Source organism: Labrus bergylta, chromosome 20 (assembly GCF_963930695.1).
Source record: "Labrus bergylta chromosome 20, fLabBer1.1, whole genome shotgun sequence".
Taxonomy (NCBI): Eukaryota; Metazoa; Chordata; class Actinopteri; order Labriformes; family Labridae; genus Labrus; species Labrus bergylta.
The window spans coordinates 767,629-780,690 of record NC_089214.1 but is presented as its reverse complement, the minus strand read 5'-3'; the positions used below and the strand labels follow the sequence as shown (position 1 = coordinate 780,690).

General features: G+C 42.4%; 1 protein-coding gene and 1 long non-coding RNA gene across 2 annotated transcripts in view; both read right to left on the bottom strand.

Moving 5' to 3' along the window:
* The window catches only part of esyt2b (extended synaptotagmin-like protein 2b), a 38,302-nt gene that overhangs the window by 20,435 nt on the left and 4,805 nt on the right, over window positions 1–13,062 (bottom strand). Inside the window, 1 exon segment of the mRNA XM_065949146.1 lies at window positions 9,840–9,895. Coding sequence (XP_065805218.1) covers window positions 9,840–9,895 — 56 coding nt within the window.
* Window positions 2,538–5,181, bottom strand: LOC136177182 (uncharacterized). Its single transcript, XR_010664816.1, has 3 exons — window positions 3,896–5,181; window positions 3,667–3,716; window positions 2,538–3,332 (listed from the first exon to the last, which is right to left on the bottom strand). It is a non-coding gene; the product is annotated as an uncharacterized lncRNA (long non-coding RNA).

Below are 13,062 nucleotides of genomic sequence, written 5' to 3'. Positions count from 1 at the left end.
ACCCGCCCTGAACACGTCCACGATACTGGACCCGCCCTGAACACGTCCACGATACTGGACCCGCCCTGAACACGTCCACGATACTGGACCCGCCCTGAACACGTCCACGATACTGGACCCGCCCTGAACACGTCCACGATACTGGACCCGTCCTGAACACGTCCACGATACTGGACCCATCCTGAACACGTCCACGATACTGGACCCGCCCTGAACACGTCCACGATACTGGACCCGTCCTGAACACGTCCACGATACGGGACCCGTCCTGAACACGTCCACGATACTGGACCCGCCCTGAACACGTCCACGATACTGGACCTCCCCTGAACACGTCCATGATACTGGACCCGCCCTGAACACGTCCACGATACTGGACCCGTCCTGAACACGTCCATGATACTGGACCCGTCCTGAACACGTCCACGATACTGGACCCGCCCTGAACACATCCACGATACTGGACCCGCCCTGAACACGTCCACGATACTGGACCCGTCCTGAACACGTCCATGATACTGGACCCGTCCTGAACACGTCCATGATACTGGACCCGCCCTGAACACATCCATGATACTGGACCCGCCCTGAACACGTCCACGATACTGGACCCGCCCTGAACACATCCATGATACTGGACCCGCCCTGAACACGTCCACGATACTGGACCCGCCCTGAACACATCCATGATACTGGACCCGCCCTGAACACGTCCATGACTGACATTTTTTTATTAGTCACAGCGCCATCTGTTGACAACAGGAAGTTACTGCTTCTCAATTAGCATTAGCCATTGCTACACGGTAGCTCAGTTCCCCCTCAGGATGTGTGTGGGCCATGCTAACACCTCGGCCATGCTAACACCTCGGCCATGCTAACACCTCGGCCATGCTAACACCTCGGCCATGCTAACACCTCGGCCATGCTAACACCTCGGCCATACAACACTTTCAAGCTCAAACGCCTTCGTCCAACGCTGTCGCCATACGGACGCGTCGCTCGCCATCAAACAGGAAGTACTTTTTTCGCAGGCTTAACATAGTCGTACTGTCCCGAAACTTCATACATATGATCCTGGTGGTGAAGTCAAACATCTTATACTGTTTAAGTGAGTGGGCGTGGCTTAATGGCTCAGTGGCGCCCCCTACAATATTTCAAACATACAGCCCCTGCAGCACGTTCAACCTACAATTCTGAATTTTACTGCATTTCCAACATGACAAAAAAGCCTCTTCAAGCCACGCCCAAAACTCAACAGGAAGTCTACAAATCACATCGCCATCAAACAGGAAGTGGCTGTAACTCTTAAATACTTTGTCTGATCTTCTTGAAATTACACATGTATGATCAAGGTTGGCCTCTGAACACATTGACATAATAATATTCAACTTTAACCATAGCGCCCCCTAATGCAAGGACTAAGTACTACATCATACATACTTTCTCGGATCTGCTTAAAATTTCCCAGGTATGATCAGGGTTGGCCTCTGAACCAGTGGGCGCTGTAGCTGTTCCCACTCAACGTTCTTGAAGCCAAAATACGCCCTTTACGGGCGCTTCCATCTTGCGATTTTGACGTCATTTGGAGCCAGAGTCTGCGCAGTAGGGCCCGGGGGGAGGAGCCCTGGTAACACGCCCCGCCCACTTAGCGTACTGCCCTGATGACTTACGCAGCCCAGCTACGCTGAAAGCGCTCTGCCGGTCTACGATGAAGAAATGTGTAAGCACAACAAACCACCGTATTCAAAGTTTAATATTTAAACACTGTGTTTTTAAAAATCCAGTTATTTTGATCATTATTGAAAACACGTGGGCTGCTGGGTCCTCTGGTTTTAATGAAATCCTTCTATATTGAAGCTATATTTAAGCTAGGTTAGCACCACAGACCGTAGGCTACAGGTGGTGAGATATGTTGTATTCTGTTAGAAACTGATAGTCTGCAATGTGAGTCATGTCTGCTTTTCTAATATATTTAAGTGAACAGTAAATCTATTGTTTTTTGTGTCTTCATTTAGGCAAAGAAGAGATAAAAGCAGCTGGTCTGACGTCTTCCACAGAGGTGAAGTGTAAGTTAAAATCATCTGTTAAAAGTTTATATCCTGTGATCTTTATTTAAGTTTCATAAGAGGATTGTAAAAACAAGCTGTTGTTAACAATACAGTCTTCTAAAATAAAATCACACTGAGTCATACACCAGCTAAATGTTAAATAGAAAGGTGATGTTTTCTTTTCCATTTTACAATCAACAGAACCTAAAAATGACTCATTTCAACCTTCATCTCCACACCTGTTACAGAGGTCAGGCTGGGGTCACATAGTTTGAAGGAACCTCCTCCTTTTTTCACCTGTGCCAGATGCCCTGCTCATCCACTGTGGGAGAAATGACCTTACACCAGCAGCTCTCCCAGATGAAGAGTCCTCTCTGCCATCACCCAGAGGAGCTGATCGACGTCTGAAGAAGGTGGACAGAGTCTGGTGCTTTGTGACAGTGAACAGTGAGAAGGCTACCATAGTCATCCTCAGATAAAACACAGAGGTCCAGGTCAATATTTAATTTATTTTTCTTAACATGATGTTGCCCTGTGTTTGAAAGGCCAGATGCTGGAGGGTTGTGTTGGATTTGCTTTTCCATCATATTTTAACAGTCAAACAATCATCCAGGATCTCTATACTTTATTTGATTTTTGTTTGGATTTCTTTGTTAAATTATGTTTTATACTTTCTCCTATGTCCCAGCAGTTTGACCTGATGGTCTCTCTTACTTATTGTCCACATGGTTAATGAAGCCAGGGGTTGTTTATTGAAGATTTCTTTTCATAAAATGTTTAAATAAACTTTTTTAAAATCTGAATTGACTGTCTCTGATTAACTGGAGTACAACAACGTGTTGGTCACAGTAAAATAATTTAGCAGTTAAGTTTATAGCTCACATTTGAAAAGGCCTTGAACTGACATTAATTTCTTCTTGACCAACAACAGCTAAGACAACAGCAAAGCTAACAGACGAGCTCAGCTTGTCACAGCCGGCTCGTCTGAGATAAATGGCCTTCAAACTTATTTAATATTAAACATTTAAAGCCAATAAGCATAGCAAGATACGTATGAGATTCCATTTCAATTTATTCAATCACAGACTTGTCAAACAGTCTGGCATTTTGTGCTGCTGTTTTCAAGAGTTAATAACTGAAGAGAAGAAGACCATCAAGAGAGGACAGGAAACACTCAGGGGACGAGTCCTCCATGTTGTCAGGGGACGAGTCCTCCATGTTGTCAGGGGACGAGTCCTCCATGTTGTCAGGGGTTGTTGATGGATCTGAATCTGAGAGCATCTTCTGTAATAAAGAAAAACAATCATGGAGTTAAATGTAAAGTATAATGAATTTTACTGTGATGTTTCTGCCTCAGACCTGAAATCAGATCTGTCCTCAGGTTCTGCTAAACTTCAGCTTCTAAAGTTTGTTTTAAAGACAGGAGAACTATTTATGAGACATGATGAATCCAATAATATGATCAGCTTTATGAATTTATGTTTTAAGACAAAAGTGTTCCTGCCACTTTCTATTGAAGATTATTCTAAACTGTCATCACATGGGCCAGCCTGATGAATTAAACTAATCTTAAATATTCTCATATAATCAGAAAGCCAGTTTGTGTGCAGAACCTCACCGGAGCTGGAATCAGAGTCTGGACTGCTGTTTCCTTTGAGCATTGATTTCCTTGAAGACAGAAAGAAGAACAATTTAAACATGAACTTCTTGCAGAACCATAGAGGCTGTTAAAATCTTCTGCTAGTCTTCCTTACATTTTAAGAAAGATTATAAATTGTTACTAAAATTACTTTGATGCCGATAGCGGTTACAATAACACGGTCCAATCATATGAGAGATCATTTTACCTTTGAGTCCTATGTGAAGGTGTTCTCTTCAGAATCAGCACTGCAAAGACAAGATGATGGCGTCCACCTTCACAAGCTGCTGCTTCAGTCTGGCTGCATCATGGTGACCTACAGGAACACCACAGAAATACAATCAAAGTACTTCACTTTATTTATCAGAGGATGTACTGTATGCAAAGTAGAATCTTTTTTAGCTGTAATTCCTCAAAAAGTTTCTTTTCCCTTCTCTCTGTTTGCCTGTACATGACCTTTCAGTGCTGTAGAAGATGCTACAGTAAATCCTGGATCAGCTGTGTGGATGGTGTGACTGTGTGCTAAAGCTTTGTTAAAGTTGTCACACACATACTCATATGCCTTTGGAGAGTAAAAGTGCAGTGTGGTGGCAAACTGCTTATAAAATATAAAATAGTATTTTATTGATGAGGTGCCCCAATCAAAGCGTCCTACAGAGTATCAGCAGCTTTAGAGGGAGGAGACGAGCGCATTATGGAGAGGAGCTCACCGGAGGGGGCGAGCTGGGGGAGAGACGAGAGCATTGTGGAGAGGAGCGCACCGCAGGGGGCGAGCTGGGGGAGAGACGAGAGACCTGAGAAAAAGGAAATCCCTGTTTAAAATACAACGTTGGTGAGAAGAGGGAAATAGGAAGACATAAATGTCAACGTTGAAATTCTTTTGAATACAGAGGCTGTGAATGTTCAGTTTTCTTTGGATATAAAAAGGCAACAACAGCCTGTAGTTTAATCCTGGTGTTTCTCTTTGTTAACGATTATTGAAGCGAAATCAAAAATAAATGCATGACATTTAAAACATATTAACATGTGTGGGGGAAAACGTGATCTTTATGTCTTCTTTTATTGAGCCTCTGTCTCCTCCTAACTTCAATAACAGCAGCCTGTTGTGTGTAACACTGGTCTCCTGCATTAACACCTTCCTTTCAAAGGTGATAAATACAGACACCGTCACAATCACCGAAACATTTCTGAATACAAATTCTAAATGAGCATCATTACATTTACAATATGATCAACTTGTGACTATTGAATTGGTCGTGTGTGGAAGACAATGCAGAATATTCATAATGTTTAAGCAGCATGATGCTCGGTTAATATTACATTACACCACCGCCGGTTGTTGATGTTTGTGTTCACGTTTCGGTTAGTCTCTTAAATCAGTAACAGTTATATTAAATCAGATCTTACCTTTAGTTTTATCTGGATCTTAAATCAGTAACAGTTATATTAAATCAGAGCTTACCTTTAGTTTTATCTGGATCTTAAATCAGTAACAGTTATATTAAATCAGATCTTACCTTTAGTTTTATCTGGATCTTAAATCAGTAACAGTTATATTAAATCAGATCTTACCTTTAGTTTTATCTGGATCTTAAATCAGTAACAGTTATATTAAATCAGATCTTACCTTTAGTTTTATCTGGATCTTAAATCAGTAACAGTTATATTAAATCACATCTTACCTTTAGTTTTATCTGGATCTTAAATCAGTAACAGTTATATTAAATCAGAGCTTACCTTTAGTTTTATCTGGATCTTAAATCAGTAACAGTTATATTAAATCAGATCTTACCTTTAGTTTTATCTGGATCTTAAATCAGTAACAGTTATATTAAATCACATCTTACCTTTAGTTTTATCTGGACACATAGAGAAATATTCTCCCCTCGTATATAGTCCTATGAATTTCAGTCTGCACGGTGAAAGTAAAACCTGTTCCTCTCGGTTTAGTCCACTTATCACTCAGACTGTAAACATGTTCACATTAGTAATGATGCAGGCCAGATTTAAATTATGTGACTTTGTTTTTGCCCTACATACTTTTTAGAGACTTTACCAGACTTTATTTTTACTGTAAAATAACTGTACAGTCAATGAACCACATCTATGAGCGGATTTTATATTACGATTCTTGGTTTTAAATACAATTTCAATCACAATAACGATATAACAATATCAAGAAACATAGCATGTCAGTTATTAGGTTTGCTCATTTAATAAAATAAAATAAAAAGATAAATCATGCCGGATAAGTAACCTAGCTTTACAACATTTCTAACCTTAGACTGCTTTTGTGTTAGCTAGCTAGATAACGACTTTAACCAATGACACATAAATCACTTTTTTACTTACCGAAAGAACTGCAAAGATCCGTTATCTCCCACAGGTCGATTAGAACAGTTTACTGCAGAACAACTCATTTTACTGCTCCAAAAAGACGAAAAAACTGAACGGAAAAATTCAATGGCGTCTCGGCTTTCCTTCACTACGTAACTTTGTTATTCACAAAGAGAGCTACGCAAGATCGGCGGCTGTCAATCATCGTCAAATATGACGTAAAATCCCGTTTTTCAACCTCAAATAACTTATTTAAAACAAACTTCACAGAAAAATGAGCACTTGAACACAATGTGGGGTGATAATAACTAATGATCACAGCAGAGTTTAGGTTTGGAAAAAAATGATGTGACGAGTATTTTAGCTTTACAGTTTGACCCACATCCCATCTGTTATCATTGAGGAGGCGGGGCTTATGACCTATACTGCAGCCAGTCAGCAGGGGGAGCTCTAAAAATAAAAGCTTCACTAGACCGGGGACCTTGTCCCGTCCATTATTTTTACAGTCTATGCTCTGAACACATTGACATAACAATAGTCAACTTTAACCATAGCGCCACCTACTGCAAGGACTAAGTACTACCTCCCATATATAATGTCACATTATATTCAATTTTCACTTGAATCATCTCAGTACCGGCCTGATCACATCTAACCTAATACAATTATGCCATTAACATAGCACCCCCTACTGGAAAGAGGCGGTACTGCATCTCAGATACTTTGTCTGATCTGCTTCAAATTACACAGGTATGATCACGGTTGGCCTCTGAACACATTGACATAACAATAGTCAACTTCAACAATAGCGCCCCCTACTGCGAAGAGTAAGTACTACATCCTATACACAATGCTCAATTTCCTCCAAATGTCATAGCTATCATGACAGTGCCAGCCTGAACTGCTGTCAGTCAAAATGTCAAAATTTTACGTGATCTTCATTACGTTGCCCATTTCAACATGCCAGTACTACGACTTTTACACAAATCGAACTGCACGGCCTGCTGCTTAGCCACGTTAAGCTGCTGCTGCACTCCCGCGGTCGCGACACACCCCGACATGCACAGGGATGCGAGGGCCCTTCATCACCGCTTGCGGTTTTAATCATTATTATTATTATTATTGTCTCTACATGGATTTGATGACATGTAGATGTTGCTTTGCACTGGGCTCGGGACGGGGGGGGGGGACTGTGAATGTCAGTACGGTGCTGTTGTAAGACCGTTTAAAGCAGGGGTGTCCAAAGTGCGGCCCGAGAGCCATTTGCGGCCCTTGAGGGGATTTTTGCGGCCCGTGACTACAAATGAAGAATCAAAAGATTTTGATTAAGATCAGCACATTATCTTATTTTTCTTTTTCATGTTAACAAGGGCTGAACAATATTCCTAAAATAGAAAATGTTCAGTAACATGTATGTTACCCATTTTTTTGTAAACTATGAAAAAAAAACGTAAGCAAAGTTTTTGCAAACAAGCGGACTGTTGTTTAACCATTTAATGACCTGAGCTAAATGCAGAAAGCTTTTCCAAAAACACGAACCACGTTACAGGCTTGATTCTGAGAAAAAAACAAATCAAGTCAAAATATTTGATTTCCTTTTATTAAAGGGTTTCTTTAGCGAGCCTTTTGATTCTGATCTACAAAGACTTACTACTTTTTCAACTATATTTTAAAAAACAAAACCTGTGGCCCACGAGCGATTCCAACACGACAATTTTGGCGCAAGAAAAAAAGTTTGGACACCACTGCTTTAAAGATTTATGTTACTGCTACTGGTACTGTCTTGTCTGGAGAAAAAAAAAGAACTTTGACTGCAGTACCCATTTTAAACACTAGGAGTCAGAGTTACATATTGCTCCTTTAATAAATAGCTAGGCATAAGGCATAAATTAAGCTAAGGCATAAACTGAAGGTTTTACATCATCAATCACACAGTTTGCTAAGAGCGTTCAAACCACAGACTGTATGAATGTTTGAAACCTGAGTGTCGTCACCTGTCTGTTCCTGCAGGGGGCGCTGGAGTCCCATCGACGGCGGTCTCCATGCTGGAAATGCTGTCTCAGTCTAACTTTCAGTTGCTTCTTGCTTTTCAAACAATTGTTTTTTTTAGCCGCCAACTATTAAAAATAATTAAAAACTATTTTGATAAATCCAGAAGATGATAATTAATCGACAATAAAAAAAAAATACTCCTGAGTTGCAGATTTTACTCAGAAACAATCGACAACAGTCACTCACACACTCTCGTGTTTGTCTAAAGAGCAGGCGGCGCACTTTACTTTAATGAGTCGGACTCAAATCAGCTCACTCAGCAGCTCAGAGTCGATCAGAAGACGGCGAGCGTGAATATGTTCAACTCTCTAAATGTCAAACACATTCTGAGTCAGTGGTTCACAGTTAGCTAGAGGCTATTTGACTTTTAAAGGAGCCGCGATGATTTGAGAGGAATTCCCCGCGGGGTGTTCCTCAGGGTAACACAGTGAAGGTATTTCCAATAATAGTAATATAGTTAATGACAACCTTTGCATTCCTTCCTGTGTGATGAAATGTTACAGCACCGTCTTAACTTCAGATTTCTTTCAGTGAGAGTCTCTGAGGTGTTTTTATTTTGAACAAACAGAAACATTATCTCCTCTGAACCAGCAGCACAGACACTAAAACTCAACTGCATAAACTCAGTTAGCCGCCTGTGTTTGTCTCTTTATTTGATCAATCCTCGGCTTCTCCTCCAATAAGAGGGCAGCTGCAGATTAAACTCATTGTTGTGCTCAGAGTCTGAGCTTTTCTTCCAGCTGAGATCTGAGGCTGTAAAACGATGCATCACCGCTCCTCCTGTTTGTGTTTACAGCAACTAAAATCTGACTGATTGTAAAATCCTTTTTATTGCAGTGCAGCACACGTTGGTTATGATAACGATCCTGACCTGTATGGTGCTGCCGCTTGGTCGAGCTTGAGAGCCACATTCAGACATTTCTCTTCCTTCTTTGACATCACAGAGACATGCTAACCGCTAACTTTCTGCAGAACATCATGGTTCCCGGACTTGTGAATTCATTTATCTCAAAGATGTTTCCTCGAGGCTTTGACTGATTTCTCATTATGAGTGGACCCTTTGTTGGCTCTGATTGGTCCGCTGACAGCCAATCAGAGAGTGATCTCAAGACTGGTCTTAAGAATACTGATTACGAGCACTAACGTACGTAACGTTGTTTTGATTTTGATTTTTACTCAGCAGTGAGGGTAACAGCACGTGTTGCATCATAAAAACATCGATGAGCTGCAGCGAGGCGGACCAGGCGAGACAGCTGATCGGTCTGCTGCAGAACTCCAGTTTCACCATCCGGCCCGCTCACACACAAACCCCCTTGTTTTCTCACACACACAGGCTACATACGCACACACACACACTGAAACCCACATGTGCTGCATTACACAAACTGGATCCATGCCCGCCCCCCCCCCCCCCCCAGAGGACTCAGCTGAAGAGACTTGTCTGGTCGTATTACACCAGCAGCTGTAGAGCCAGAACCACATGCAGCATTCCTGCATCTGCTGCTTTATAAATAAATAATGGATGAACCACTGAAGACAGCAGCCAGTAATTGTGTTTGTCTCTTAGTAGCTCTTAATCAACTCTCATTTAGTGCTGCTCCCAGCCCGACCCACACCACGCCCCGAGGGGAGAAGACACTCAGTGAGGAAACATGTTCTTACTGATCTGACCTGTTGGAGCCCAGTTAGCTTCCACACACATCCAGTGTTTCCCCTACCATTGTATATTAGGGGGACAGAGAAGCCCGTTTGAGTCGACTTACTTGAGCCCAGGAATGTCGAGAATATTGGTGAGGCCCGTCCAGTTTATTTCCAGCAGCTGAGGAGACAAAAGAGAAAAAGGAGAAAATGTCGACTTGAGTGACTTTAAATTGATCCGCTGGACTGAAATGTTCCCTGCAGGCACCAGATAACAAACCATATCCATCCAAAGACGTGGAGCAGCTGCTACAGCACTGCCTTACTTTAAATCAATCACTTTTTACTTCATCATCAGTGTTAGACTTTGTGATGTGTAGAGAGTGAGATGATAAAGGTATCTTACTCTCTGATCATTAAGGAAACATGCTATGTTGAAGTGCTGGCTTCTCTGACAACAATGCAGCAGCCAGTATGTCCTCCTTCTAACTTTAGATTCTGCTCCTGAATGCTCTGGATTTGTTTGGACCAGAGAAGGTAGGCGCTTTTAAGGCGACCCCCCACATGACCGTTTTGGACGCCCCTCAGTTTGTCAGATATGAGAGCAGTTATCAGGTCAACAGGTGTTGCAGCGATGGAAGCGGTCAAGAGAAGTGGTTCAGATAGAAGTGATTGTACCCGACCTAAAAAGCCTCTGCATGTTTCTAATAAGCTCCACGAGCAGAAACGTGCTCAAACTAGGATCAATATTGGAGATGCTTTTGAAAAATGGAGAGAGGTTAGAACACAGAAAGGTTTACAGACCCATGCAGAGCTGGATAAACACTGAAGCTTCAGAGTCCACCACATGGTGACCTGAGTGAGCATCCACTCTAGAGAGGAGGAGGGGGGGGGGAGACAGCTCTCTATGATGTTTAGAATTTAGACTGCAGTACCCATTTCAAACACTAGGGGTCAGAGTTACAGATTGCTCCTTTAACTCTGCACACCAGTTTGCTATTTGGACCTTAATGTCTACACTCCCTCCCCCCCTCTACGCTCTGCCAATGAAAGGCGTCTGATCCAACCTTCACAACAGGGTCCTAAGTCTCTGAATAGACTCTTCTCCTCTGTCGCCCCCCGGTGGTGGAATGAACTTCCAAACTCCATGTGATCTGCAGAGTCCCTCTGCACCTTTAAGAAAAAGCTAAAGACCCAGCTCTTTAAGAACACCTACGACCTAAATGATGTTACATGCAGCCCTCTTTTCTCTCTCCCTGATTCAATCAATCAATCTTTATTTATACAGCACCTTTCAGACAAATTAAATTGCAGTTAAAGAGCTTTACAAGAGTGCAGAAAAGTTATTGATGAAAAAGTAGTTTATAAAATAATTGAGAGACTAATGCACACCAATAAGAATTAAAAAAATTAATTAAATAAAACAAATAAAAAAATTAAATTAAATTAAATAAAAACTTCTTTTTTTTAAATTAAATTAAAATAAAAAAGAATTCTCCCTCTGCACACCTGTATGGGGTTTTCGCTCGGGGAGGAGGAGGGGTATTTGGAGGAGTCAGGCAGGAGAGCTCTCTGGGCAGCGATGCAGTGCGGAGCTTTTTAGATCTCTGTTGTTTCACGCGTCACATTGGAAAACTCGTCTGCTAAATTATTTGTAGAATAATGAAACCACCTTCTCTGGCCTTGTAACTTTGAGCTGAGTGTTGGTGTTTCAATGGATGCTGTGCGCACAATTAGCGCACAGCATCCATTGAAACACACATTGAAATAGTTTATGAGTCAGGAGGTGAGAGCAGAGAGCGAGGACCCTTCATGAAACGATATTTAACAAAGAATGAAAAAGAAGCAGCAGCTGTTCTCTGGTGTCTCATTAGTGTTCAGAGCATAATGACACCAGGGAGGAGTCCACAGTGGAAGTCTCCACTCATGAACACAGGTGTGTGTGTGTGATTGAGATGAGACGCTTTAAAGAAAGTGACTCAAAGAGAGAGAGAGAGCTTTGATCTGCCTCCACGCTGAAGGAGCAGTTTTCTTAATGAGGCTTTCCCAGCCTGCTTACACTGCAGCAGATGCACCTTGCACAGCGGGGGGCGGGGGGGGGGAGCAGCACTGCAGGGCTGTGAATGATGTGTTGCGGCTGAGTGTTACGAGAACGTGGTGTGGAGGGACACACTCTGAAGATCTGTTTGTGTTATCAGGGTAGACTGGAGTATCTGCCTCTTCCAGCTACAGATCATAAACTCAGTTTTCTAAATCAAGTCAGAAAGAATTCTTCATTTGGTGATGAATCATAACTCACAGGGTTAACTTCTTCACTTCCTGGGACGGTCAGGGGGAAAGGTAATCAGAGGAGCAGCTTATCAACAAGCAAGGCAGGACGACTGCTCGGGGCCCCCAGGCCAGGAGGGGGGGCCCCCTTAGTTTGTCAATGAAAGTCAAGGAAACAAAGAGGAGTAATCTAACAGCCGTGTTAACCGTCTACCGGCTGTAGCTTCATGTTTAGCAAAGAGCGTTGTTAAGAGTTTAGCTCTTATTAAACCGACTAAATGTCTCAACAACTAACCAAATCACAAACTCATTGTTTCAGACATCAGCTCTGTTAAAAGTTAGAGGCCTGAAGATGAATGACAACATCAACAGAGAGTCAAAAACAATCTGCTGTTCCATCCTTTCAGGATGAGAAACAGAGGTTTCATGTTTGCATCCTTTGATTTACACGGCGCTGATCACATCGCCCGGCCGCAGCCAGCACCTCTTATGGTCTGGAAATGTTTTCTATTTCTTTTGGCACACACACTCCTCGCCTTGTACGGCATGCAAAACAAGAAGGACCTGACAGAGTTGTGATTTTGTTGCCCACAGAAAATGGATTTCTGAATTGATTTCTCCTCCAGTAATGTGGTGTTGCTCCGGTGGAAGCAGGGAAGAGAGGTGCAGAATGTGTGTACATGTGAGACTGTGTTCTCCCTGCAGCCTCCTACACTTCTATATCTGCACCTCCAGCTTTAGCGGAGTGCGGCGCGTAGAGAAATCTGCCAAAGTAGGGCTGGCTTGATCTGCAGCTATTTAAAGCTCTGCTGTAGTTCCACTGGGTCCTCCCGGGCCGTAGAAATCGGTCAAACATTTTGAAAGCTGTGCAGCGGCGGCGGCTCGGCACAGCAGCTGAACTGGAAGACTGATGGAACGTGTGCTGGAAAATATTAGCGCAAGCCAACGGAAAATGCTAATTGTGTAAAAGGGATGAAAAGAGGTTTGGATACAGAGAGAGATTAAAGTGGAGGTTAGGGCTGTGGGGATTTGACTTATTAAGTTTACATTTAAAGCCCAATTTACAGCGTTTACTTCCTC